This window comes from Macaca fascicularis, chromosome 20, assembly GCF_037993035.2.
Source record: "Macaca fascicularis isolate 582-1 chromosome 20, T2T-MFA8v1.1".
In the NCBI taxonomy this organism is placed as follows: domain Eukaryota; kingdom Metazoa; phylum Chordata; class Mammalia; order Primates; family Cercopithecidae; genus Macaca; species Macaca fascicularis.
This window is the reverse complement of record NC_088394.1, coordinates 28932482-28959541: the sequence shown is the minus strand read 5'-3', so window position 1 is coordinate 28959541 and position 27060 is coordinate 28932482. Positions and strand designations below refer to the sequence as shown.

At 56.1% G+C, this 27060-nt stretch overlaps 2 protein-coding genes across 5 annotated transcripts; one reads left to right on the top strand and one right to left on the bottom strand.

The window, feature by feature from the left end:
* The first annotated feature begins 1058 nt into the window (after nucleotides 1-1058).
* On the top strand, nucleotides 1059-7306 carry ZNF629 (zinc finger protein 629). The gene is made up of 3 exons (XM_045381546.3): nucleotides 1059-1219; nucleotides 3758-3863; nucleotides 4019-7306. Exons 2-3 carry the CDS (start codon nucleotides 3791-3793, stop codon nucleotides 6562-6564), a joined length of 2619 nt encoding a protein of 872 aa, XP_045237481.1. The 5' UTR covers nucleotides 1059-1219; nucleotides 3758-3790; the 3' UTR covers nucleotides 6565-7306.
* Nucleotides 7307-13730: 6424 nt separating this feature from the next.
* On the bottom strand, nucleotides 13731-26995 carry RNF40 (ring finger protein 40). 4 transcript variants are annotated; one of them, XM_045381542.3, is made up of 20 exons: nucleotides 26909-26995; nucleotides 26320-26832; nucleotides 26032-26199; nucleotides 25758-25899; nucleotides 24919-25125; nucleotides 24244-24365; nucleotides 23985-24131; nucleotides 23812-23886; nucleotides 23030-23149; nucleotides 22754-22933; nucleotides 22436-22571; nucleotides 20954-21075; nucleotides 20439-20866; nucleotides 20233-20350; nucleotides 19982-20131; nucleotides 19571-19783; nucleotides 19369-19494; nucleotides 17293-17433; nucleotides 17077-17178; nucleotides 13731-15323 (listed from the first exon to the last, which is right to left on the bottom strand). In XM_045381542.3, exons 3-20 carry the CDS (start codon nucleotides 26191-26193, stop codon nucleotides 15147-15149), a joined length of 2868 nt encoding a protein of 955 aa, XP_045237477.1. In that variant the 5' UTR covers nucleotides 26194-26199; nucleotides 26320-26832; nucleotides 26909-26995; the 3' UTR covers nucleotides 13731-15146. The 4 variants fall into 4 exon arrangements, with proteins under 4 accessions (XP_045237477.1, XP_005591735.1, XP_073883050.1 ...); XM_005591678.5 differs by having other exon boundaries at nucleotides 26630-26832; XM_074026949.1 differs by having other exon boundaries at nucleotides 26947-26995.
* Between the last annotated feature and the right edge of the window lie 65 nt (nucleotides 26996-27060).

Here is a 27060-nt window from a genome sequence, read left to right as displayed (position 1 = left end):
GCGCCCAGCTGCCTGTAGTAATTTCTGACCTTTGGTTTACTCTTCCCCCAGGCCCCTCAGTCTCTGGACAGAGCCCTCCGCACACTCCCAGGATTCCTCTGTGTCTGTAACACATACACAATACCAAACTTCCCAAGGGTAGAAAGCCCAATTTCCATGCATCTCTGAAGTACGCCCGCCTCGGTGTTAACCACAGTGTCCAGGAATAATAATGCAATGTGTCGAACTGAAAGAATTAGGTGGCCTTAAGTACACCACTCACTTCTCATACCTTGGTTTCCTCACCTGTGAAAAAGGGATGATAGGCAACCTTATCCCATGGGACTGTGATAAGGAAGACGAGAAAGAAAGGCTGTAAAAATTGAGAGCATAGATAACTTGGACCTTGGGAGGCCACCAGTGTTCCTGGGTTTTTAAAGGTTTCTTCTGCTGTGAGCTGGATGCCTTCTGAGCTATGAGGAAAGAGGTTCTCCCTCCTTGGCAAGGGAACCCCCACTGATTTCTTTCCTGCCACCGTGAGCCTCAGTTTCCTCCTCTGAGGGGAGGTGTCTGGGGAAAAGGGGCTGGGACACAGGCTATTGCAAATCCTTCCCGGCTGTGTTTGTCCCTGCAGCCCCAACTCCTGTAGCCATGACTTCCACCAAGCATTAAGGCCATGTTTAGTGCGTAGGGTATTCCCCCTCAGGTCTGCCCTGCCAGCCCCTGCTCCCACCCTAGCCCCATCCCAGGGTGAGTCCAAACAAAGGCTGGCCTCAGGGGATCAGCAGCCGCCAAATCTGAGATAGGGCTTTCCTGGCCCTGCCGGTGGAACCCCTGCGAGATGAAGAGCGGCCAGAAGCCCAGGGACCCTCGCGGGCATCGGGGCTCCCAGATGCCCACGCTGCCTGCTCCCACTGGAGACGGGGACAGGGGCGTCATCCCAGCCTCCTTCCTGCTCCCACTGCTGTCCCCTTTTTTCCCCAGGCTGCGGGAGGCAAAGGGTTAAATCCCATAGAGCTGATGCTCTGACTCCAGGCTAGAGGGGCCCGGGAAGCTGGGGTCACTTCCTGCTCCGTCCCAGTCACCCTGAACTGGTCCCCGGGTCCTCAGCCTGGAATCACCCCTTGAGAAGGACCCTAGAGTTCTCGGCGCCTAGTCCGTCCCCCAAGGCAGGGCACTGAAGGGGTTAAGTCCCCTGGGGCTGGATTCCGCCTTCCGGCTTTTCCCAGACCCCAGAGCCGTGAGTTGGGGACGCCTGGGTTCCCAGGGGGTGGCCTGGAGGGCCCGGGACGGCCGCCGGGGAACAATGGGGCCCGGGGGGGGGTGCCGGGAGCCCGGGCCTGAGCCCCCCACCCGCGCCCGAGGCTGTGGCCGGGGTGGGGGCGGGTGGGGGGCGCGGAGGGCCGAGGATTCTGGGAAGCGCGGGGGTCGGCGGCGGGGGAGGGGAGCCTAGGGATTCTGGGAAGAGGGATCGGCCGGGGCCGGGGGCCGGCGCTGCCAGCGCAGCCCTGGAGGAACCTGGCAGTGCTTGAAGGAGCCGGGACCCCGGGGGCCAGGGCGGGGGCGGATGCCCACGCTCTGGATCAGCAGCGGGACGGGGGTCGCGGCTCCGGGGGAGCAGAAGCCCGGGGCCGACGGTGCAGGCGGTGGGGGGGCCGGGCCGGGCGGCCGCATTCCCGCCGCCTCCATGTCAGGGTCACCCTGGGCCGTTCCCCACATCTCTCGGGAGGCGGCTCCTCCTTCCCTCCCTCTGCAGCAGGGCCATCGCGAGGTCTCAGGCTGGCGTGCCTGGCGCCTGGGCTCCCAGCGACTCGGCCTCCCTCGGTCTTCCCACGTCCATGCTCTGTGTCGGCCCTGTCATTAACCCTTTCTCTCCTACTCTGCACCACTGGGGGAGAATTTTTTGGAGACCATCGAGGTCCACAAGCTCTTACCTGTCCCCAGCAAACACAGCAGGGCATCCTTCCCGGACCGGACATCAGGCAGCCCCCAGTGTGGCAGAGGTCTCCGCTTCCACCACCCCAAAGACACTTACAGGCGGGGAGGGGGGATTCTCGGAGCTTACGTAGCTGCAGAGATGAAGAAATTAATTTACTTCCTAAACGCTAACTTCTCTCTCTCCTACCGCTCTTTGGCAGGGTGCAGCCAGTCTTGCTTCACCTTGGTCACCTCTCGGCTGCCTCTTGCCATGTCTCTCTTGCCCCACTGCCCCTGTGCACACAGCACCCACCTCACACAGCCATCCAAAGTTTCCAGGCCACACCCAGGGATTCTCTGCAGGGTGTAAATGGTGTGGGACCTCCTTCTAGTGCTTTGTTCATGTGGCCCCGTTCCCTCATCCTGGACTCATCTCACCATTTTTGGAGTGACAGCTGGCTGTTTTTTTGTTTGTTTGTTTTTACCAGGGGGCCACTTGGAACTCCTGCTCTTTTGCTGCCATCCCCTTGCAAACTGATCTTTAAAGGCATTAGACCAAACAGGTGTTCCAGGGGCCAGGGACATCTCATTCATTCATTGATTCATTCATTGATTCATTCATTCATTCAACAAAGTTCCTGGAGCACCTATTCGGTGCCAGGCGCAGTCCTAGGCTTGGGAAACAGCCTCAACAAAGCAGAACAGAAGGAGTAGAAGGAGGGTCCAGGCGGGGGTGGGAATAGGAGGGCTTTGGTGGGGAGTATAGTTCCAGCTCATTGGTGAAGACCAGCAGGCCTAGTCCCTGGGTGCAACTCCTCCTTTTCTAGCCTGGGAACCCTCTGGGTCCCAGGAATTTCTCCAGCCTATTCTCACTGCCAGCAGGCTCCCCATGAGCTGTCCTCATCACCTGTTTCCTGCCAGCCTCCCACGAGCATGAGTCTCACATGACTCCCAAGGTCACCTCGTGCTCTAAGAGACAGGGGTGAGCCAGACACAGAGCCCTGCTTTTGTCATCTTAGCTCTGCCACTTCCCAGCCTTGACCTTGGAGAGGTCTCCCCAGGCGTCGATGTACTAATCTGTAAAATGGACAGCCAGATTTCTGGGTCTCCTCACCATGCTGTGGGAGGACTGGGTGAGAGAAATGACACCATGGCAGGTGCTGGGTCCGTTGCAGGTGTTCACACAAGCATCCATTCTCCCCTTCTCCTTACTTTTTCTCTTCCTCTGGGCGGTTACTGCAGATGCTCCTGGCCGCTTTAAACTGCCCCTCCCCCCACCTCCAGCCTGACCTTCTTTCTGTGCTTGGATAACGGGAAAGTGCCCCCATCCTTTTAGAGGGCCCCTGTCTCCTCTGGGAAACTGGGGTATTTTTTCTTAACCCTTTAAGTGTCTCCGGCAGCCTGCGTTCACTCTGGGGCACAGAAAAGTTTATTGGTCTCAATTAGCAGCCCCATTAGAAGGAAAATTAGAGTCTTAATGAGCTTCCTCTGATTAGCAAATAACAGGTTTCCCAGCCTCTGGGCATCATAGGTGTGGGGTGAAAACCTCCTTCCCCTGTGGATGTCAGAGACCGTTCCAGCCCCCAGTCTGGGTTCAAAGGCTTATGAGTGATGAGTTTTTAATTACGCTCTTAAATTCACCTGCTTGCTTAGTTGTGCTCTTAAGATCTGGAGCGAGAATCAGGCCTGCAGGGGAAAGGGGCCACAGCAAGAACCCGTGCCCAGAAAAATGAGGTTGGAGGACACTGAAGCTCACACAAAGAGGACTGGGGTGGGGCAGGGCGGGAGTGAGGTTCAGGGGGAATAAAGCAAAGTGCGAAATCAGCTCCCAGTGTGCGCTCATCGCTCTCTTCCCCCGCAGGGTCCCTGGAACGCTGCAGTCCTGAGCTCTGGGATGGAGCCCGAGACTGCGCTGTGGGGCCCGGATCTGCAGGGTCCGGAACAGAGCCCCAACGATGCTCACAGAGGTGAGGGGCACAAGAAGGGGCTGCGGTCCCGGCAAGACGGTGGCCCCAGCTCAGGGAGGGGCCTGGACTCTGGGGGACACCCAGGGGAGGGAAGAGAGACCAGACCCCGTGTTCTGAAAGGGGCTGGGGGCTGGAGACTCCCTTTCTCTCTGTAGGTGCCGAGAGTGAAAACGAAGAGGAGAGCCCTCGGCAGGAAAGTTCTGGGGAGGAGATCATCATGGGAGACCCGGCTCAGAGTCCAGAATCCAAGGACTCCATAGAGATGTCCCTGGAGAGACCCTCCCAGGACCCCTCTGTCACCCAGAACCCCCCAACCCCACTGGCTCACTCCAACCCCTTGGACCACCAGACCCCCCTGGACCCCCCAGCCCCGGAGGTTGTCCCTACCCCATCTGACTGGACCAAGGCCTGCGAGGCCAGCTGGCAGTGGGGCGCTCTCACCACATGGAACAGCCCCCCGGTCGTCCCCACCAACGAGCCTAGCCTGCGGGAGCTGGTGCAGGGCCGCCCGGCGGGGGCGGAAAAGCCCTACATCTGCAACGAGTGCGGCAAGAGCTTCAGTCAGTGGTCCAAGCTGCTGCGGCACCAGCGCATCCACACGGGAGAGCGGCCCAACACCTGCTCGGAGTGCGGGAAGAGCTTCACGCAGAGCTCGCACCTGGTGCAGCACCAGCGCACGCACACCGGCGAGAAGCCCTACAAGTGCCCCGACTGCGGCAAGTGCTTCAGCTGGAGCTCCAACCTGGTGCAGCACCAGCGCACGCACACGGGAGAGAAGCCCTACAAGTGCACGGAGTGCGAGAAGGCCTTCACCCAGAGCACCAACCTCATCAAGCACCAGCGATCCCACACCGGCGAGAAGCCCTACAAATGCGGCGAGTGCCGCCGGGCTTTCTACCGCAGCTCCGACCTCATCCAGCACCAGGCCACGCACACGGGCGAGAAACCCTACAAGTGCCCCGAGTGCGGGAAGCGCTTCGGTCAGAACCACAACCTCCTCAAGCACCAGAAGATCCACGCGGGCGAGAAGCCATACCGCTGCACCGAGTGCGGGAAGAGCTTCATCCAGAGCTCGGAGCTGACGCAGCACCAGCGCACGCACACAGGCGAGAAGCCCTATGAGTGCCTGGAGTGCGGCAAGAGCTTCGGCCACAGCTCCACCCTCATCAAGCACCAGCGGACTCACCTGCGCGAGGACCCTTTCAAGTGCCCGGTGTGCGGCAAGACTTTCACCCTGAGCGCCACCCTGCTGCGGCACCAGCGCACTCACACGGGCGAGCGGCCCTACAAGTGCCCCGAGTGCGGCAAGAGCTTCAGCGTCAGCTCTAACCTCATCAACCACCAGCGCATCCACCGCGGCGAACGTCCCTACATCTGCGCCGACTGCGGCAAGAGCTTCATCATGAGCTCCACCCTCATCCGCCACCAGCGCATCCACACCGGCGAGAAGCCCTACAAGTGCTCCGACTGCGGCAAGAGCTTCATCCGCAGCTCCCACCTTATCCAGCATCGCCGCACGCACACCGGCGAGAAGCCCTACAAGTGCCCCGAGTGTGGCAAGAGCTTCAGCCAGAGCTCCAACCTCATCACCCACGTCCGCACGCACATGGACGAGAACCTGTTCGTGTGCTCCGACTGCGGGAAGGCCTTCCTGGAAGCCCACGAGCTGGAGCAGCACCGGGTGATCCATGAGAGGGGGAAGACCCCAGCGCGGAGGGCCCAGGGCGACGCCCTGCTGGGGCTCGGGGACCCCTCCCTGCTGACCCCGCCGCCGGGAGCCAAGCCGCACAAGTGTCTCGTGTGCGGAAAGGGCTTCAACGACGAGGGCATCTTCATGCAACATCAAAGGATCCATATCGGAGAAAACCCCTACAAAAATGCGGACGGCCTCATCGCACACCCAGCCCCCAAACCTCCTCAGTTACGATCCCCGAGGCTCCCTTTCCGAGGGAATTCCTACCCCGGGGCTGCGGAGGGCAGAGCCGACGCCCCGGGACAGCCCCTTAAGCCGCCAGAGGGTCAGGAGGGCTTCGGCCAGAGGCGGGGACTGCTGTCCTCCAAGACCTACATCTGCTCCCACTGCGGAGAGAGCTTCCTGGATCGCTCTGTGCTCCTCCAGCATCAGCTCACCCACGGCAACGAAAAGCCCTTTCTCTTTCCTGATTATAGGATTGGCCTAGGGGAAGGCGCAGGGCCCAGCCCCTTCCTAAGTGGGAAGCCCTTTAAATGCCCTGAATGCAAACAAAGCTTTGGCCTCAGCTCTGAGCTGCTGCTGCACCAGAAAGTCCATGCAGGCGGGAAGAGCTCCCAGAAGAGTACAGAGCTGGGGAAGAGCTCTTCCGTCCTCCTGGAGCATCTCAGGAGCCCCCTGGGGGCCAGACCCTACAGCTGCTCAGATTGCGGGGCCTCTTTCCTCGACCGCGTGGCCCTCACCCGGCACCAAGAAACCCACACCCAGGAAAAGTCCCCCAGTCCCGAGGACCCCCCTCCAGAGGCAGCCACCCTGTCCACAGGCCAGGAAGGTGAGGGGGAAGCCCCTACCCCCACAGGGAGCAGCAGCCATGGGGAAGGGGAAGAAGGGGAAAGCCCCAAAACCCGAGTGGAAGAAAAGCCGTATCTGTGCCCCGAGTGTGGAGACGGCTTCACAGAAGTCGCGGCCCTCCTGCTCCATAGGAGCTGCCACCCAGGTGTCTCCCTGTGAAATGGGTCTGGAGACCAGGGGCCTCGCTCTCTCCAGAGAGGAACACTGGATTTTTTTTTCCCCCAAAATAATTACATGGGGAAGGGAGGATAACCCTATCAGATGGTAGTGGAGTGGAGGAGAAAGAACCCTGGGGAAAAAATAGTGCTTTTACATCAGTGATGAGAAACCCTATAAAATTGTTGGTGGGAAGCACTTATAAGGCAGTAGAGAAAAACTGTTGGGTTAGAAGCCCTATAAATATGTAGGAAAAAAAAAAAGCCCTTTAAGTCTGTAGCAGAAAAACCCTATAAACCATAGTGGATAAGAGCCCTATTAATTGTAGGAAGAGGTCCCAATGTGTCTCTGAACAACCCTATAAAACTGTATCAAAATCCTTAGGAAAATCCTGTAGGGTCGGGGAAGTGCTGCGATGGCACTGACCCGGGAGGAGCGACCCTCCGAAGGTGCAGTAAACACCTGCCCCTCGCTGTTCCACAGGGTTCTCTCCCAGCGGCCCTGGACAGTTCCAGAGATGAAGATGCTCAGCTGGGGGAGTGGTGTGGGAACTGTGTGGAACTGCAAAGGAAGAAAACAGGAGAAAAATAAGTGACCAGGAGCTCTGGAGCCCCCAGAGGAGATAAGACAGAGACTAGGAAGAGAAGGTCCCGTTCACTGCACTGGGGTTCCTTGGGGTTTGAGGCCAATGTTAGATGAATTGTGTGTGTTAGGGAAAGAGGCCTGTGGAATCCCTTATCAAAAAGAACCCCAAAATGGGGAAGAAAAAACAAATTGGCAAGCCTTTTTAAAGGCTGAAGTTTGGGGTGCAGAAACATGGTCAGTATAAGAATACTGAGAAACCACCACAAAAATTAGGGGGAAGCAGGGGTCAGTTCCTGTTAGATTACTTTGAGGGGAGCAAACCAAGGTGGGGAAACTGCTCACATGGAACTCAGCTAACTCCAGGCCCCTTCTTGCTTCCGGGAGCTTGTGAAACTGCAATTTGCAGGCAGGTCCCAGCTCTCAGGCTGCAAGGGTTCTCCCCACACCAGGCAGGACCACCCTTTCTACCTGCCCAGCCAGGGACTTCTACTCTGCAAGGCCTCCAGGGACGGCGGTTGCCTCCCACCACATTCTCAGGTCTCACCGTCAGGAGGTTTTTCCTGAAACCTAACTGCCGCCAGTGGCAGCTCATTTCCTCGAATTCTGTCCTCAGTGAAGAGGGAGAACCGCTGCTAGTCAGACCTCCAAAGAATAAAGCCCTTCAGAGACTTAGGGCCTGCATGTGGGCCTCCCTAGCCTTCTCCAAGTCAGCAGGGCCACAGAATTTCTTAGAAAGCTTTGATTAGCCAGCAACTTGATTTTAAACTTCAGCCATTCATCTTTGTTGGTAGCAAGGCTGCCTCACAGGATAAGGCAGCCGCCCTGGTGGGGATCCAGGCATCCCACAGACTGAGCCACAGGTCCCTGAAGAGTCCGCATAGGCCGTACTACCCTCCTCACCCTGGTACCTGGAGCCCTCCAGGGTTGTGACGATCCAGCCCAATCTCAGCCTTGGGATGGATGGGAGGGATTCCACCCATTTGGCTTCTCTCCTTAGCCAGAAACCTTCAGAGGGAAAAAAGGATGAGAAAGGCTCCCTTGCCAGGCCCATCTCACCTCCCACACCACACAGTTACATGTTCATAAACTCAGCCAAGCCTGCTCACAGGCCTGGGCGTATGTGGCTGGGGAGAGACTGCTGCCCTGTGAGATGGTGGAAGAGAGAAAATTCTTGAATGAAACATCTGTAACAAGAATCCCATTCCCTAATCCTGGAGACCCCTTCAAAAGGAGAGAACTCTGCTCAGCACTGGGTCGGAAAGGAAGTGCAAGCCAACCCCAGTAGTGCGCTGTCCTGGAGTAAGAGGACTCAGATGCCAGCTGCGGGGCCTGTCAGGAGTCGTGTCTCAGACAGGGGTGACCGGGATTTTTGCAAAGCTGTGGAAGAGACCTCTAATTCCATGACCTAAAGGTTCACACAACCTTTATGCAAATCCTTCCTCCTTCATCTATCCTGGCCCCAGTGGAATGACCCTAACATTTAAAAGGATCGAAATCTCAAACATTGCGGGAGGAAAACGCCAGGCCTGCTGGGGAGAGGGAGAAGGCAGGCCTCAGGATTGTGCAGAGAACCTCCTTGCCATCTGCGTAATGCCCCAGCCTACCCAAGTGCCAGGAAGGGAAGCACTACTGAGGGAGGGGCTGCCTGTGGGTCTCCCTAACAGAATGCCGATGAAGGGGTGTCCCTGTAAGACTGAGAAGTCCGCCAAGTCTAAGCAGATTTCCCTGCCCCCCAAGATGGTAGCAGAAACTGAAGTTGTAGAGACAAACCCCTCGCAAAGCCAGAAGCAGATGCCCTCAGAAATGGGCCTAAGGAATCTCCCCAGAAGAGAACTGAGGAGCAGCTTTTGGGGCTCAGAGGCCAGTCCGAGGGGAGGCAGGCGGTGTGGCCGAAGGCCGGCGCAGGCCTGTTTCGGACTAGGGTGTAGCATATGTAGTAGGATGCTCGCATGTTGTAGAGATGGGTGAGGGCTAAGGGGCTTGGCTCTGGTACGAGATGGATGATGTGAGCACAGTTTGTGGGGTCAGGCATTTTGCAGTAGGAAAGGGGCAGGGTCGGAGACCTCTGGGGTGTGGCCTGTTCTTTCTTGCCTAACTCCCCAAGCTCCTTTAACCAGGGGCTTCCCTCCCAGAGTGAGCTACGTCTCCGGAGGATCGAAGCAGGGAGGTGGCAGTGGCTAGAGTTGCTCAGATTGGCTCAGATGAAGGCCCAGAGGTCAAAGCATTTGCCCACCAGAACTGAGTCTGGAGGCCGGGCGCTGTGGCTCACGCCTGTAATCCCAGCACTTTGGGAGGCCGAGGCGGGCGGATCACAAGGTCAGGAGATCGAGACCACGGTGAAACCCCGTCTCTACTAAAAATACAAAAAATTAGCCGGGCGCGGTTGTGGGCGCCTGTAGTCCCAGCTACTCGGGAGGCTGAGGCAGGAGAATGGCGTGAACCCGGGAGGCGGAGCTTGCAGTGAGCCGAGATCGCGCCACTGCACTCCAGCCTGGGCGACAGAGCGAGACTCTGTCTCAAAAAAAAAAAAAAAAAAAAAGAACTGAGTCTGGAAGGCACTGTGCAACCAAACCCTCTTGTCCAATCACATGCAGACCCCAGGCCTCTCAGAAACACCCTGGTGGAGGGAGGAGCCCAACAGATAGGGTCAGGGAGTCAGTGAGGAAAGCAGAGGGGAGAGCTTAGAGTGAAACTCGAAACTGCTGTGGACATGGAGGTCAGATGGGAACTTGGAACTGGGCATGAATCCTGAATGGTGGGAAAACTTGAAGCCATCACAGCCAAGAGGTGGGGTTCCGTGACCCGCCCTGAGGTCAGCAGCTCCCAGACTCCTTTGCCCCCACTAGGGAAGCCCCAGTCACCTGACTTGTCCCCTTGGAGTGAAGAGAGGCCCCACGTTTGAGTGCTGTGTGTCCAAAACAGTGTTGTGTCACCGGTGGTCATGTTGCTTAGTTGAAGAGAATAAAGGGAATAAGATGTCCTGGGTGTTTCTTGTTTTTTTATTTCAGCCTAGAGTGAGCTGAAAGAGCATGGCCTCACCTTAAGCCGGAGCCCAGGAGTGACTGCAAAAGCTCAGGCCAGCCCCAGGCCCACACTTCACCCAGGGGCCCTAAAATCCCCATCCAGTACTGGCTTGTGGGAAGCTGAGGAGTTGATGAAGTTTTAAGCTGCACACCCTTGGTATGGAGAGGGATGAATCTGATGAGATGGCAGCAGGGCCAAGCTGTCCTCATCAGTGCCTGGCCTCCCCACCAGCAAGACTGTAGAGTGGCCACCTGGTGGCTCTGGCGCTGGCCAGCTCAGGCCCAGCCGTGCAGCCCCAGGGAGGCCTCTCTGGCCACCATACCCGCACCCTGCCACGGGGAAGTTCTGAGGATCTAGTTTCAGAAGCTGGCATCCACCACTCCTGGTTCACTTGGGGACCCTGGGAGAGGTGGGTGGAGACCTGGCTTGTCATCTCACTCCCAGGATGTCAGCCTTTGTGCCCTCACTGTGTGGAGAGGCTGAGGCTCAGAGAAGGGCAGCCACTTGCCCAAGATCCACAGTAAGTCCATGAAGGAAACCAGAATGGCCAGGAACTCAAGCATGTTTTGCACCCACTCCATCCCAATGTCAGGCCTGCCTCAGTGCTCAGTCTCTTGGGTTCTGGGCCTGGCCATAGGGGGTTGGGGGGAGGGTCCTGCCCCAGCCAGGAAGTGTCTCCCCACCTTTCCTGTACCCCTCTGACCACAACCCAGGGCAGGTTTAGTGTCTCCTTCCCTTCCCCACCTGGAAAGGGGGTTGGGAGGAGAGGAGAAGCAAGTAATGAAGGCTACTCCACGTTCTCTGTGTGCCAAGCCCTGGGGACACTGAGGTCCATCAGGAGTCCCAGTGCTGGAGAAATCTGCAGAAAAGTGACTACAGCGGAAGAGCAGGCACAGGCAGTGACTGCTTCAGACATTTCACAGGTCTGTGGACCCAGAGATGGTGCCTGCCACAGTGGAGGGCCAGGAAGCTTTCCGGGGAAAGTGACCTGAAGGATAAGGGTTGCAAGAAGACCCTAGAGTAGGTATATGGGTTGGGGGTGGGACGGGGGACAGGGGTGCATAACAGCTGGGTATGGGCTTAGAGCAGAGAGGGGACTATGGGAAGACAGAGGCAGAGAGCAGAGCCCACAGTGTGGAGCCCCTGGAGGAGCTCGGGGAAGGTACCACTTGGGGATATTTGAGAGTGACATGATCTCTCCTCTTGCCACAAGAATAGGTGATTCTCCAGGTCTGGAACTGAGGAAAGAGAAGTGGCTGGAGCAGTTAGGTCTTATCAGCTTAGCTATAGCCATAACCATGAATAAACACACCCAGAGTGGCAAAGTAGAAGGTCTAGCTTAGGGGTGGAGTAAGAGAACCAGCAGAAGATGGTATAAGAAAAACCAGGACAGGACAGCGTAGCACCGCTGGATGCAAGGCAAGTTTTGAGAAGAGCGGTCAACGTCAGGCAACTCACTGGCCAATCACAGGCAGTGCCCAAGGTCTGGCTGAAATGGGCATGTCCACCACTAATGCCAACATCTGTTCACTCCCAAGAAGACAGCCAAGGTCAGGGTGGGCCCAGGAGGACTTTTGGTCTGCCAGTCCCTGGGCAGTGGCCCAGGGTACCGCTGCCACTGGGACCACTAGGGGTGGTAAGCAGTCAAAAAATTAAGGCAAATCCTCTGGGCACCAGAGCCTCATGGGAAATGTTTATTAAGAGTTTGGTTCCTGGCCAGACGTGGTGGCTCATGCCTGTAATCCCAGCACTTTGGGAGGCCAAGGCGGGCGGATCACAAGGTCAGGAGATCGAGACCATCCTGGCTAACACGGTGAAACCCCGCCTCTACTAAAAATACAAAAAATTAGCTGGGCACGGTGGCGGGCACCTGTAGTCCCAGCTACTTGGGAGGCTGAGGCAGGAGAATGGCGTGGGACCAGGAGGAGGAGTTTGCAGTGAGTCGAGATCGCACCACTGCACTCCAGCCTGGGCGACAGAGTGAGACTCTGTCTCAAAAAAAAAAAAAAAAAAAAGTTTGGTTCCTGGCCAGACGCAGTGGCTCACGCCTGTAATCCCAGCACTTTGGGAGGCCGAGGCAGGCGGATTACAATGTCAGGAGTTCAAGACCAGCCTGGCCAACATGGTGAAACCCGTCTCTAAAAATACAAAAATTAGCTGGGCGCAGTGGTGCACGCCTGTAGTCCCAGCTACTCGGGAGGCTGAGGCAGGAGAATCGCTTGAAACCGGGAAGCGGAGGTTGCAGTGAGCCGAGATCGTGCCACTGCACTCGAGTCTGGGAGACAGACTCCATCTCAAAAAGAAAAAAAAGGTTTGGTTCCTGCCACATCAGTGGTTGCTGCCCCACTGACATTCTGGGATCTTCACCCCATTCCCTCAGACTTGACCTTGAGAAAGTGGTTTGATGCCGACTTTTATTAGGTATGAAGACCCACGAGGAGAGTTTTGCCCCTCTGACAGGGAAACCGAATGGCCCTTAGAGCATATATCTAGGGAGACGATGCGGAGTTATTTGGCATTTATAAAGAGCCCAGGCGAAGGCGACTCCTGGAAGGGAACTGCGCTTAAGGAGGCCTGGCTGACCTCCACCCGTGACCCGTGCGGCGCTCCTGAGACTGGCGCTGTACAGGGAAGCAGGTGGTCGCGTCTCTATGATGCAATATCCTGCGTTTTTCCCACCCTCGCACCGCTGCCCCAGGCCATCCACACTTCCTCGGCGGCCCGATGTACTTCCCCGCCGCGAGCCGCGCTTCCACCAGCGTGCCCGCCGCCGCCGGCGGCCCTGCCCCGAGGTCACCGTGGCCCGCGTCTCCGTCTCCAGTCCGTCCTGGTCCAGCAGCGGCGGCCCCGCCCAAGCCCCGGGCGCCAGTGGAGCCCGAAGGCGGACAGAACCGCTAGTCCTCGCGAAGGCGCCACTGCTGAGACACGCAGCCCCTGCCGTGGCCATGGCCCTGTCGCCAGCGCCGGAACCAACACCGCTTCGCACGAGCTCTGGCGCCCAGCCCCAGTCCCGCCTCGGTGAAGGATCTGTCCGGTGGGTCCGCAACGCGCTGAGCCCAGGGGCGCCGCTCTGTACGCGGCGCACCACTCCCAAAGCCAATTATAAAGAAGGAAGTCACCCCGCTGAGGTGTCCCGATCTGTGCGAGTGGTGTCGGGGTGAAGCCGCTGAGAAGTGGCCCGCAGGATCCAGTTTAGACCGGCCTTTGGCCAGCGCAACCGGGAAACCAGCTCTCCCTCCAAGAACCTCCTCCTCACGTGCGAACCAGGAACTACACTTCCCAGGATGCAGCCCGAGGCGTCCCGGCATCCCCAGGCCGATGACAGCCGGGGGCGTGGTCAGCCCGGGGTCCGTGGGAGCAAGACAGGCGGCTCCGCGGCCACCACCACGCTCTCCCCTTCGGGCCCAGTCGGGGACCCCTGCTGGTCCTTAAGTCTGAGCACAGCCTCGCTGTTGAGATGGGCAGAAGCGGGGTCTCATATTGGCACAGGCCCCCTCCCAGGCTCACACCAAACCAGCAAAGTGCTGCTCAGCTGTTGCAGCTAAAATCGGGGGACTACATTTGGGGTGCAAGGCCTGGCTACTCTGGCTGCAGGCCGAGGGTTGAACGTTTATTCATCACAATTAACAGCCTATACAAGCATCTCTAGAGTAGAGGCTGTGGGTCCAAACGGACCCCTGCAGCTCCAACCCTCTGGCTTCTCCAGGCGCTGCCCTCACAGCCCATGGAGCATGCCTGGGCAGGCAGACAAGACACAGGCTCAGTCACAGGGTGTCAGGGGAAACTCTTCTAGCTGGAATGATTGGAAGTTGGCCCAGCAGCTGGGGCTGGTCTGTCCCTTCCCCTCCTGGGAAGTTCCACCTCCACTGTAGTTAAGGCCACCAGGATGAAAGCAGGGTTAGGTCCAGGGACCCAGTAGAGCCTTGGGATGCAAGAGGTGGGAGTAAATGGACTTGGGAGAGAAGTGGAGATTGGGAAGGGGCCCCGATTAGAATAGAAACTGATGATGTTGGTTCAGCACCTGCAAGATGAGGAAGGTGACTGCAGCAACCTTAGAGCTTCCCAAAGGAAGCGAGTGATGTCCCTGTCTGCCAGGAGGGTACCTCCTTCAGCCCTTGGCACAAGAGCCAGACCAAGGTGTCCAGGGAACTCCACAGGACAGAAGCCCTGCTGAGGTGAGGGGGATGGTGGGTGAAGGAAATTCTTTTTTTTTTTTTTTTTTTGAGACAGAGTCTCGCTCTGTTGCCCAGGCTGGAGTGCAGTGGCCGGATCTCAGCTCGCTGCAAGCTCCGCCTCCCGGGTTTACGCCATTCTCCTGCCTCAGCCTCCCGAGTAGCTGGGACTACAGGCGCCTGCCACCTCGCCCGGCTAGTTTTTTTTTGTATTTTTAGTAGAGACGGGGTTTCACTGTGTTAGCCAGGATGGTCTCGATCTCCTGACCTCGTGATCCGCCCGTCTCCGCCTCCCAAAGTGCTGGGATTACAGGCTTGAGCCACCGCGCCCGGCCAGGAAATTCTTCTTGGGGCTTGTAGCCCCGTCTCAAACAAGGAATAAGGACATGGCCCACAGGTCCTCATTTGTGAGCCAGTAGGCAGGGAGCGAGCCTTCTCTAGGGTAGCAGATCACAGCCTGGGGAATTTTCCTTAGGGCTAGGATGCATCCATGGAGACAGACAGGTTAGGGCCAGTTTCCAGGAAGCTCAGTGGAGTGCTCTGGGATCCTCAGGCCTCTCAGGCAGACCTTTTCTGTAGGGCAGTGCCCCCTAGGCTGCAGCTCTGACCTTTAGGAAAGATGGAACGAAGCTTGGCTGATCCCATGCCCACTAGCACGCACCAGGGTCCCCAAACCAACTAGGTGGGCAGGGGCTGGGCCCATAGGGTCCGGAATGGAGGGTGGGGCCACTAGACCTGGGGTAGGGAGGGGCTGGGGGCACAGCCCCCAGGGTCCATGGTGTTCCAGAGTCCCGAGTTTCAGGTTCAGCTGATGTAGATACGATGGAAGTCGTGGGCACCAAAGGCCGCGTTGCACTTGGGGCACTTCCTCTGGCGGGCCTCATAGCGGCCCCGCACGCACTCGAAGCAGAAAACGTGGAAGCACTTGGTAAGGACTGCATCCTTCTTGCGGGTATTACAGCAGGGGCAGGTCAACCGCGCCTGGGCCAGGCAAAGGCATCAGCTTGGGAACAACTCTGACAGTGCCCAAACCCCAAGCTGACAGCAGGAGTCCAAGCCAAGCCCACCACACAGGAGACTGCACCTCATCCTCCCATAACCCTGGAGGTAGGGACGAGCACTCTATGAATGAGCAAACTGAGGCGCAGAGGCCAAGGTCTCAACACTAGAAATCAGCAGAGTCCGGATTAATCACTGGGCAGTGATGCCCATCATGTGTCCCCTCAAAAGGACAAAGACCCACAAGCCCAGCCTGGACTCTGCCTTGGGGCTTCATCTCCTGCCCCACTGGCCTTCTCTGGTAAAATCCCAATCTTGTCTACCTCTTCACCTGCACTTACAAAGTCACAGCTGGAATGGCAATGCAACTAGAAACCTGTTCTCTCTACCCTCAACTTGGCCCAGACTCAGCACTGGCCACAGACCCTGCTGTGAGTCCCTTCTTAGCCTGAGACCTCTCTTCTGCTACCAGGAGGGTCTCACCTCCAACTCCAGACATGGATTGACTCAACTCAGCATATCCCAAGAGTCCTCCTCCAGCCTGTTAAAATCCCAGCCCAGCCTGCTGCCTCAGCAGCCTCCCAGCCATCACTCCTGTCTCCCAGGACCCTACGCTCCAGCACTGAACAGGCTCCCAAGCCTGCCTTTACCCCGTGGCTGCCTCCAGCTGCCTCTGCCCTTCAAGGTTCAACTGCTTCTAAGGGGTGACCAAGTCATATGTGGCTTCCACCTCTGCCTCTACTGACATTCCCCAAGCCCATTCTCCAGCCCAGCCCTTCTGCCTTGAGTACCTTCCCAGCCTCCCAAGGGGTCCCACAGGCTCCTTCTCAGCATCCTTTGATAGCATCCCATAGACCCTGCTCCCCTGCAGGTCTCCTAACCCCCTAAATGGTACTGGCCATCCACCTAGTTTCTCAAACCAGGAACCCAGGAGTCCTCCAAGTGTTCCCTTCCCCTCACTCCATGCATTCAATACATCCCCGAGTCCAAGCAATTCTGCCTCCAAAATGTCTCCTGAACCTATCTACTGTGGTTTCTGCCTCAGTGACTGCAATACCATTAACAATTTCCCTGCCTCCAGTCTACCTCTTCCAGCTCAAATCCAACAACGAATCCAACTACATCACTCTCCTGTTTAAAACCCTTTGAGGTCTCAACCTGGTGTACCACACCCTTCAGGAGGTGACACCACCCAACCTCTCCACATTGGCTCCTTCGATTACAACCTCCGGTGCCACGCCCCCAGCAACCCCTCTGCTCAGGCCTCCACATCTGCTGTTCCCTTTGCCTACAGCCCCTCACCCTCATTCCTCACAGCCACTTCTGGCCTATTCTTCAGGTCTGCTGTGGTGACACTCACTCCAGAAAGCCTGCTGACCCCAGGGCCAGGGGAAGGGCCTCCCCTGAGTCCCCTCAGCCCCTCTGGCCTCTGCCATCACATTACACATCTGGGATGAGAGAATTACTTGGCTGCCTCCTCCCCTGTCAGTTTCAAGAGGTCAGAGACCAGGATCAGTTCCTAGTTTCCCAACCCATACCCAGCCAAGCACTGTGCCTGGCTCACGGTGCATGTACAGCAAACACTCGGTCAGCATTTGACTCTGCAACCACTGTGCTGCCCCCTTTGTGCTGCCCTACATTACTTCCAGGGTCCCCAGACTCTCTACTACAGTCTCAGCAATCCTGTATCTACAATTCCCAGGTGGACAGGGCACAACTTGGCTCACAGCCCCACCTTATACTCCTTGATCTCCTCCTGGAGGATTTCGTCAGCATCCGCATAGACCTCCACCTTCCTCTGCTTTTCCAGCTTGCGCCGCAGCCGTGAGATGTCCTCCTGGGGTAGGAGAGGCCTGGCTAAGGGCAAGGGTCCTCACCCTTGAGCCATCTGCCCCCATGATAGGTCCGTGACCGTGGACCACCCTAGCCTGGCCCCTCACCCTGCACGCACCTGAGCCCTCTTGAGGTTGAAACTCTCTTTCTCACGAGCAGCCCGGCTCTCTGCCAGGCAGGGCTGGATCTCCCGCAGCCGAGTCTGCACGTGCTCCAGCTGCACCTTCAGGTCCTCGGCCAGCTGGGCGGCTTCTACAGCCTGAGTGGAGTGGAACAGGAAGGAGGCACTGGTATGAGCCTGGTGACTCAGGCATGTGGAGCCACGACCCACCGATGCTTGGGTCCAGTGCCCCAGTGACACCTGCCCTGGAGCTACTCCTGCCTCCTGATCCCTGAGCCCTTCCCTCCTGTTCTCCCTCTCAAGTTCCTCCCCTGTGTGATGCTGTCTGCTTTTGAGGCTTCACAAGGCTCTCCTCTTTGCTCCCCTCAACTTCCCCAACACACGCACAGCTCCCCGGGCCTCAGCTCAAGAGTCACCTCCTGAGAGGCTCCCCTTTTTTCTTTGACAGCACCTCAGATTCCTGCATAAGGCATACTGTGACCTGCACTATTTTATTTGGGGGATTACTGGCCTGCTCTGCCTGCCAAGACCTGAAGTTACAGCTTTGACTGGAAGGCAGGGACCTTCTAGTTCCCATCGTCTCCACAGCAATCAGCACAAGGCCTAGTACATAGCAGGGGTGTAAAATATACTGCTTAAATGGGCTGGGCGCAGAGGCTCACGCTTGTAATCCCAACACTTTGGGAGGCCGAGGCGGGCAAATCATGGGGTCAGGAGTTTGAGACCAGCCTGGCCAACACAGTGAAACCCTGTCTCTACTAAAAATACAAAAATTAGCTGGGTGTGGTAGTAGGTGCCTGTAGTCCCAGCTACTTGGGACACTAAGGCAGAAGAATTGCTTGAACCTGGGAGGCCGAGGCTGCAGTGAGCTGAGACCAAGCCACTGTACTCCAGCCTGGGCAATAGAGCTAGACTCCGTCTAAAAAAATAAACCAAAAAAAAAAAAAACCACAAACACACTGCTTAAATGAATGAACTAACTGGAGAAGAAAACAGCTTCAGAGGAAATGGAAATCAATGTTAATGTTAAGCTTTTAGCCAAAGCTAGACATTTATTATATTTAACACAACTATGTGAGAGGGCACATCATCCTCAGTTTACAGTTCACCAGTGAGTGGTTAGAAGGTAGAGCCTGGAGTCAAGGAGGCTTGGACCCACATACCAGGGCCACTCCCTCTTGAGCATATCAGTCCACCTCCCTGAGCCTCAGTTTCCTTATTTATAAAATGAGGTTAAAAACAAAATTCGGCCAGGCGTGGGGGCTCACGCTGTAACCCCAGCACTTTGGGAGGCCAAGGTGGGCGGATCACAAGGTCAGGAGTTTGAGACCAGCCTGGCCAACATGGTGAAACCCCGTCTCTACTAAAAAAAATACAAAAATTAGCCGGGCATGGTGGTGCGCACCTGTAATCCCAGCTACTTGGAAGGCTGAGGTGGGAGAATTGCTTGAACCTGGGAGGTGGAGGTTGCAGAGCCAAGATCGCAACACTGCACTCCAGCCTGGGCGACAGAACAAGACTCCATCTCAAAAAAAAAAAAAAAAAAAAAATTTCCACCTTTTATTTTTTTCCTATGGACAGAGTCTCATCCTTGTCACCCAGACTGTAGTGCAGTGGTGTGATCATAGCTCACTGCAGCCTCAACCTCCAAGTGATCCTCTCACCTGTCAGCCTGTCACTTGAGAAGCTGGGACTACAGGCACATACCACCACAATCAGCTAATTTTAAAATTTTTTTGTAGAGATGGGAGTCTCACTATGTTGCCCAGGCTGGTCTCCAACTCCTGGCCTCAAGCAAACCTCCCGCCTCTGTTTCCCAAAGTGTTGGGATTACAGGCGTGAGCCCCCAAACCCGTAAACACCATCTTGATAGGATTAATGAGACTGAAATGTGACCAAGCATGTCAAGCACTCAGCATGTGGCCTGGTGCATGTAAATGTTCAGGATGTGTGAGCTGTTCTGTGACAGCCTGGCTTCATCTTAGGCTATCGCGTTGGGTGCTCTGAGCAGAACCAGAAGGTGAGGAGGCGAGCCAGCAGCCCAAGTTGTGTGTCCCCCTGGCCCAGCCTCACCTTCCGCTTGTTGAGCTCCAGGGCTTGGCTGCGCAGCGTCAGCTCCTTCTCCACACCCCCAAGGCTGCCCTGCAAGGCCCGCTCCTTCTCCTCCAGCTTCTGCACAGTCAGCAGCTGGGCATCCACCTAAGGACCAGAGGAGGACTCAGGGGCATGACCCCCGCCTCTCCAGCTCCACCCTATAAGCTGGGGGCGGCCATACCTGGGACTTGAGGCCAAGGACCTGCTCGCCCAACTCATCCTTCTCCTCCCGCAGCAGCTTGTGAATCTGATTGGCCTTGATCCGCTCTGACATCAGCTTAAAGTTGGCATCGTCCTTTTCCCGCAACTGCTGTAGCAGCCGCCCATTCTGTTCCTGCATGTCCTCAAAAGCCTGACCTGTCACATCCATCTCTGAGAGCAGAGCCTCCTCCTCCTGCAGCAAGTGAGAGGAGACAAGATGCAACATGGGAAGTGGACAGGATGGCTATGGGGGAACCATGGGAAAACGCAGCACAGCAAAGAACCACAGAGGGGACCCAGATCATCAAGGTGCTGCAGGCACTACAGACACCCAACAGGGTTTGAAGGGATCTCTCTGCATTCGGAGGCGAGGGCAACACAGGGGCCGCACCTGCTTGGTGGCACCCAGCTTGCGTTGCAGGTGTTCTATCTGCTCCTCTGCCTGCCGAATGCGCCGCAGGGCATCCTCATCCGCGATCTTCTTGCTCTCCCTTCGATCCCTCTCCTCCAATTCCCGGATGCGGCTCCGCAGCTCATCAACCTACAGCACAGGGAAAAAGGAACTCTCTTGACACTGCTTCCTGCTGACCTAGGACTCTGTTCTGCCTTTCTGCATGTCCCACAAGCCCCAGCTGCCCTCACCTCGGCCTTGGCCTTGCGTTCTGCTGCCATGAGCTGCACCTTATCCCGCTGTTCCTTGGGTGCTGACTTGTACATATCCAGCAGCAGTTTCATCTCCTTCTGGCTCTCCTGGGCCTTCCTGGCAAGGAGGTACAGGAGGAAGTCTTGGTGAGTGGGACTGGAGGCCACCTGGCAGGGTCAGGAAGGAGACAGGAATACAGCCTCACTTGAGCTCTGCTCGGAGACCCTTGAGGAGTTCTGATTCCTTCCTCTTGGCTTCTTCCACCTTGGCCTTCTCCCGATCGGCCCTTGAGAGAGCGGAGGCTACAGGTGGAGGACCCAAGCCAGGACCTTCTCGTTCCCGAAGCTCCCGCTTGGGCCTGGCCTCGGGTTCTCGGCCCCGGGAGGAAGGGCCCTGGGCCCCAAGGGTTAAGCCCTGGACATCCTCTTCAGAGGGGACCAGCTCCTCCTTCTTCACTGAAGTGGTAGTAGTGGTGGTGCCAGGCACTGGAGCCATTTCCTTTCTGTTGTCGGGGGTACTGACAGGGCCTGGCCCACCCTCCTCTTTCCCTGGGGCTGGGGCACTGAGGCCAGAGTCCTCTGGGTGGCCCAAGTTGGGGGTGGAGTGAGTAGAGCCACTGGTCTGGGCCCGGAGCTGCAAAGGCAGAGAGGAAGAGGGATGAAGTCAGATGTTGTTCATTGGAGTCTAGCCAAAGCTTTTCCCAGGCAGGCCCCTTCTTACCTTGCCAATCTCAGCTTGTACTTCTCGAAGCTTCCGCTTGTATCGCTGGGCGTCCCCTTTTAGCTGGTGGTTGTGGTTTTGAAGACTACTAATCAGGTGGCGCATCTCACGGTTGATGGGCCCTGGAGAAGCACCAGGAATTAAGGGTGTCAGAACCAGCTCCTGGGTTAGGGCTCCAAACCCTCAGTGTGGGAAGAGGCTATGCCATCACTCCCACTGTGCAGGAGGGGAACACTGCGGCCTCAACTGAGCATGAACTCACCAAAGTAAATAATGCTGACTTCAAGAAAACTCACCCAAAAGTAACTTGACACTGCCTATTCATATGACTTTTGCTAATGTAGAACATGTCTTTTGTTTTTTTAAAATAGAAACAGTGTCTCACTTTGTTGCCCAGGGTGGTCTCAAATTCCTGGCCTCAAGTGATCCTCCCACCTTGGCCTTCCAAAGTGCTGGGATTACAGACATGAATCACCATGCCTGGCCTATGTTTTTTCTTTTTTCTTTTTTTTTTTTAATACATCCAATTCCCTTTAATAGAGAAGGTAACTGTAACATTCACAAAAGTTAGTCAACTTTTTCTAGATTCTTTTTGTTTTTGTTTTTTGTTTTTTTTGGGAGGGGGACAGAGTCTCGCTCTGTCACCCAGACTGGAGTGCAGAGGCGCAATCTCCGTTCACTGCAAGCTCCGCCTTCTGGGTTCACGCCATTCTCCTGCCACAGCCTCCCGAGTAGCTGGGACTACTAGCGCCCGCCAGCACACCCGGCTAATTTTTTATATTTTTAGTAGAGACGGGGTTTCACTGTGTTAGCCAGGGTGGTCTCGATCTTCTGACCTCGTGATCCTCCCGCCTCAGCCTCCCCAAGTGCTGGGATTACAGGCGCTCTGAGCCACTGCGCCCGGCCAACTTTTTTTAGATTCTTAAACATCACCTTCCCAGTTGCATTTCCCTAGCCACCTATCCAAAATTGCAACACCGTTTCTCCTGATACTTCCTATCATCCTTTTCTGCTTTACTTTCCTTACTGTATTTGTCAGGAACTAACACATTTTCTACTTTTCTTCTACTAGTTCGTCTTTCTCTAGTCTGTCTTCTATCAGAATGTTGCTCTACATGGCAGGAATTCTGTTTTGTTCACTGGCATAACCCCAAACCCTAGAACAGAGCCTGGCTCATAGGTGGCATCTGATAAATCTTTGGAACACAGGTATCTGAGAGAGAGAGACATCATCAGACCAGAAGACTGTGGACAGGGCTGACAGCTCAAACTCTGCATGTGCCTGCTCCATCAGCCATCCCAGCTGGCGTGACCCTCACTGTGCCTGGGAGCCAAGCAGTGCAGGCCCTGTTTTGCATAGGAAGCCCAGGCTCTGTGAAAAAAAAAGGCCTTAGCCTCTTGCATCTGGATAAGCAGCGGCCCCACACCAGGGCCCAGCACTCCCAGATAAGGCCCCACCTCCGCCCTATCCTCACCACATACCCGCCTGCTCGTTGGCCGCCAGATTCTGCTCAAACTCGATGCGCAGCATCTCGTACTCCTTGCGTACCTGGGCCAGCGTGTCCTCCAGCTGAATGACCTCTGTGCGCAGCTTCTTCTGCAGCCCCAGCTCGTCGCTCTGTGGATTGACATGTTAAGGACCCACACAGTCCCTCGGTCCCACCTCAGGATCCAGTATCTTAGGAAAAATCTATTCCCCAGGGACCCCTGGCTGGCACACAGGGCCTCTGAAGCCACCAACACCTCAACACTAAGGGTCTGGCCCTTAGCCCAGTCCCCATACCTGTTCCAGAGCCATACCTCCATGTGCTCTATATGTCGCAGATGGGAGTTTTTGGTGGCCAGCAGCAGGCCCCGAGCCTCGTCCAGCTGGGTCTTCACTTGCAAAGACTCGTTGTAGAGCAGTGAGAACTGGGCCTGCAGCATGCGGTACTCCCCTGTCTCCCGCACTACCTCCTCGGGAAGGCTCCGCAAGGCCACCTGGGGCAGGGATGCCCAAATGGGATCAGCAAGAGGATTCAGGGCTCAGTCCCTCCCTTACAGGCATAGGCCTTCTCAGCTCCTACGGCAGCCCACCTTGAGGCGCTCATTGGTCCGCACAGCCCCCTGAAGTTCAGCCTGCAGTTTCTCCAGCTCTGCCATGCGGCTGTTGGCCAATTCCTGGTTTTCCTCCAACTCTGCATTCAGCATCTCAAACTAAGGAGTGGGAGGCGGGGCCGTGGGAGGCAGGGCCAGGTGTGGCAGCAGGCTTCCCTTACATCCCCAGCAAACACTCCAGCCCAAGCACTCCGTGCAGGGCAATGACCGATTCTGATGCCCCAAACCAAGTACTTTCCTAAGGGCTCCCAGACAAATGGGAGAAAATTCAATACTGCATGGTTGGTATTGAGAACTAAGGCTCTTAACTGATGGGGAATCACGGAAGCATTCCAGGAAGGCCTAAAGTGCCAGTAAAGGGAAAAAGGGCACAGTGACCACCAGATGCCAACTGACTCCAACTCACTCCTCTCTCTCTCTTCTGTGCTTTATCTTTGTGGTACTCATAACACAATGATAGGCTATTTTACCAATTTCTTGTTTGTTACAACAAGTAGAACCTAAAGATATATTCTTTTATTTATTTCTTATCTGGTCCATGAAAGTTTTAACCTCTATTTTGTTCTCCCCAATATGCCTAGTGCCTAGCACTAAGTGTTCAAAAATTTACTCAAAAAGTATATGAATGCATGAAAGAAAGAGCAGCAGGAGTGACCAAGAAGGGCCTTGGAAATGGACGTTTGTCCTTCATCTCGAGGGGAATTTCAAGAGTGCAACACAGAAGAGGTCGTGAGAAGGGGTGGGAGGAAGACGCCGCTCACCTTCTGCATGCTGAGTGTGATCTGGCCCCCCTGGAAGCCTGAGGAGCTCCCAGACACATAGTAGCCAGAGTTCAGCTGTGGAGAGAAAACAAGACAGGCAATGGAAGTGGAGGGGAGGAGCTAGGGCCCAAGGGCCCAGCCTTGCCTCACCTGCCCCAGTACCCCTGCCCCACCTGCTCTAAGGCCTCTGCCAGGTGCTTATTGAGCTTTTGCTCTCGCTTCCGCAGCTTCTCAATGTCCCACTGCAAGTCCTCCACTGTTGTCTCCATCTCCAACACCTTGGTCTCTGCCGACGTCACTTTATCCTGGAGCTCGGAGTACTGGGAACAACGAGGGAGCAGATGCTTGGATGGGGGACTTGGTCCCTGAGGGCCCATCTAACCCAAATCCTGCCTGATTCTAATCCCACTCCCAAAGCCCCTGGCTCCTCACCTCCAATGAGATGCGGTGGTGTTTCTCCTGCAGCTGGGTGGCCAAGTCCTGCAGTCGCCGGTTCTCACGGCCCAGCTCTCGGGTGCGTGCCCGAGCCACCTCACTGAGGGGCTCACTGTCCCCTGGGAAAGCAGGGCCCAGGTTAAGAGTCCAGCTCAGGGCAATGGGGCAAAGAACTAACTCATTCTGGAGTCTGCTATGTGCCCAGTGTGATCCCCCGGCTGTCTTGCCAATTTCTCATGACAAAGCTAGGAGTCTTTATCTCCACTGCACAGAGGAGGAAACCAGCTCAGAGAGGGGAGCCACTTTCCCAGCACGTCCAGGTGAGGGTGGCAGAACTGAAGTGGGAGAAGCCTGTCAACCTACAAGGCCTGAGCCCTTGAAGCTATGCCTTGTGGATCTGCAACCCACACAAAGTGCTCCAGAGGGGCCTCTGGACAGGAGGCTCTACTAGCATCAACAGCTCCTCCAACCCATCTCTCTAGCATTCAGTCCAGGAATCAAAGTTGGAACCCCCATCTACAGCCTAACCTACCCCTCCCAAGAACGTGGCTGATATATTCCTTGGGGAATTCTGGCCACCCTTGGACTTGGGCATTAGGGGAATTGGAAAGGGGTGCCATCAAGATGCAGGTAGGGATGGACACCTCTTGGGTATGGGCACAAAGAACCCACCTCGGCTATACACTCGCTGACAGAGTTCCTCCACCCGGCGCTGTAGGCGGTCTGAGGCCTCTACCACATGAGACACAGCTGCCTTAGAGAACTCCATTCGGCCTTGCAGCTCCAGCTCCACCTCCTCACTGCTGCTGGCACCCAGTGCCACCACAAAAGCCAAGGCCGGCTCACTGAGAGGGGGCCGCAGCTGCAATGGCAAGGGCTCTGGAAGGAATGGACAGACCCTCATGAGGATAATAGCAGCAGTTACCACCACTCTGTACTAAGTTCCAGACTGAGCCCTTCAATATTCATGGCTCACTTAATCAACACAACCTATAGTGCACTATTATCTCCATCCTGAAAGTGAGACAAATGAGGTTCAGGGAGGTAAAGTAATTTCCTCAAAGCTACAGAGTTGCGTATCACATCCTCAGAGATGCCTCCTGTACTTTCCCAATAAAAATTAGAATCTCACACACACACACATGTGCACACACAATTATTCCCTTTCAAGAGCCCCAGTACTTTCTGCTTACTATGTTTGTAATTTCCTCCCTCATAGCAAATGCAATGAGCAAGTACCCATTTCTAGAAAGCGTCAAATACATAGTTAACACTCAACCGTAATACTGTTTCCAAACAAATGGGTGTCAAAACATGAATTGCTCTATAAACCAAGTTAGTCAGAGTCCAAAGCCTGTATTTTTGTGCACTGCACTTTACCACCCAAACATGAAATCCATTTCGTGGGGAGTAGTAAGGCAGGCAATTCAGAGGCCCAACACCAAAGTCCCCTCCTCCCCAGGACTTTTCCCAGAACTGAAGCTCCCTAGATCCCAGAACTCTGGTCTCACCCCTCAGCTCTGATGTCCCCGGCTCTGGGAGAGGAGTCCCATCACATGTGGGCCCCTCCTGGGTCCCAGGTGCTTCAGGCGCTGAAGACAGCTCCCCCTGGCCCTCATGGCATCGGAGAAGGGCTTCCACAGTTTCATCCAGCTGGAAGGAGAAAGCATCAAAAATGTTATGAATCCCTTAATGCTTTCCAACATTATACCCCTTTTCCAGCAGGGGAATCTGGGGATTGGCAGCTGAATCAAGGCCTGGTCTTGGAAAGCAGAAGGCATCCACCTGGGCCCAGTAGCGATTGACGATGAGGAGTGTGGCATCATCTGTGGCCTGCCGCTTCTCCAACTTCTCAATTCGTTCTCGGAGTTCATCTTCACAAGCCTGCCGTTGTTCCAGCCGCTCTGCCAGTTTTTTGTTCTTGAACTGTAGTACCTTCAGGTCCATCTCCTCCTACCAAAGGAAACAAAGGGGCCGACGAGAATATCAAGCAGAGCCCAGAAACCAATCACACAGAAAGAGAGGAGCAGAGCATCTGGAATGCATGGGAGATGGGGGTATTCCCACACTAACCGCTAACAGAATCTAAGGAGGCTCACACAACCCACAGCGAAAGTGTCTTGGTTGTGAGGAGGCTCACGTTGTTTCTGCCTGTCCCCTTCTAACTCCTTAGTCTTTGACAAGTCACACGCCCCCTGGGAACCTGTTTTCCTATCTGTAAAGGGAAGACAGGCGTCGTGTTCTCGGCTTCTTTCAACAGAGTATCCTGTAACGCGGACCTTGCTAAACTTGGGGAAGTGGGTGTAAGATTCTGGACAATTTGGCCAGGGAACAGAGGGAGGGCTCTGGGAAATTCTGAGGGTTAAGGCAAGAGCCCAAGAACCGTGGAAGAGATGCCTCCAAGACGAATGGGCTCGATAAGAGTGGTGGTGGTCTTCTCCTCACGACTCAGCTTCTTCTCCGGGGGCCCTGAGCCCCCGTCGCCGGCGGCGCGTTTGTTGCCTAGCCCAGACATGGCCGCGGCGGCTGGAGCGGCGCAGGGTCCCCTGAGGGGCGTCAGACGGGAGGAGGCGGTACTTCCGTCACCTGCAGAAGACAGAGAGCAGAGATGTGGGAACGGCTGGTGTTCCACAGCCCCAAACACCCTCCACCCCGCACACACCTGCTGGATCCCGTCCCCGCCGGCGCCAGAGCCCTCACCAGCAACAGGGTCAGCCTAGCGCCGCCATCTTGGATTTCACCGGACGTCACTGGACGTTGCTGGCCCCCCCAACGGTGCGCAGGGCGCAGGCGCCGGAGGCAGCCCCGGATGTG

Excerpts from the sequence above, each read along its gene's own strand:
- ZNF629 (XM_045381546.3), top strand. The coding sequence starts at position 3,791 with ATGGAGCCCGAGACTGCGCTGTGGGGCCCGGATCTGCAGGGTCCGGAA. Across the intron at positions 3,864-4,018 it reads CCCCAACGATGCTCACAGAG|GTGCCGAGAGTGAAAACGAA; the intron begins GTGAGGGGCACA and ends TTCTCTCTGTAG.
- RNF40 (XM_005591678.5), bottom strand. The coding sequence starts at position 26,761 with ATGTCTGGGCTAGGCAACAAACGCGCCGCCGGCGACGGGGGCTCAGGG. Across the intron at positions 24,132-24,243 it reads ACCACCGCATCTCATTGGAG|TACTCCGAGCTCCAGGATAA; the intron begins GTGAGGAGCCAG and ends CGTTGTTCCCAG. Across the intron at positions 20,867-20,953 it reads TACAAGCTGAGATTGGCAAG|CTCCGGGCCCAGACCAGTGG; the intron begins GTAAGAAGGGGC and ends CTGCCTTTGCAG.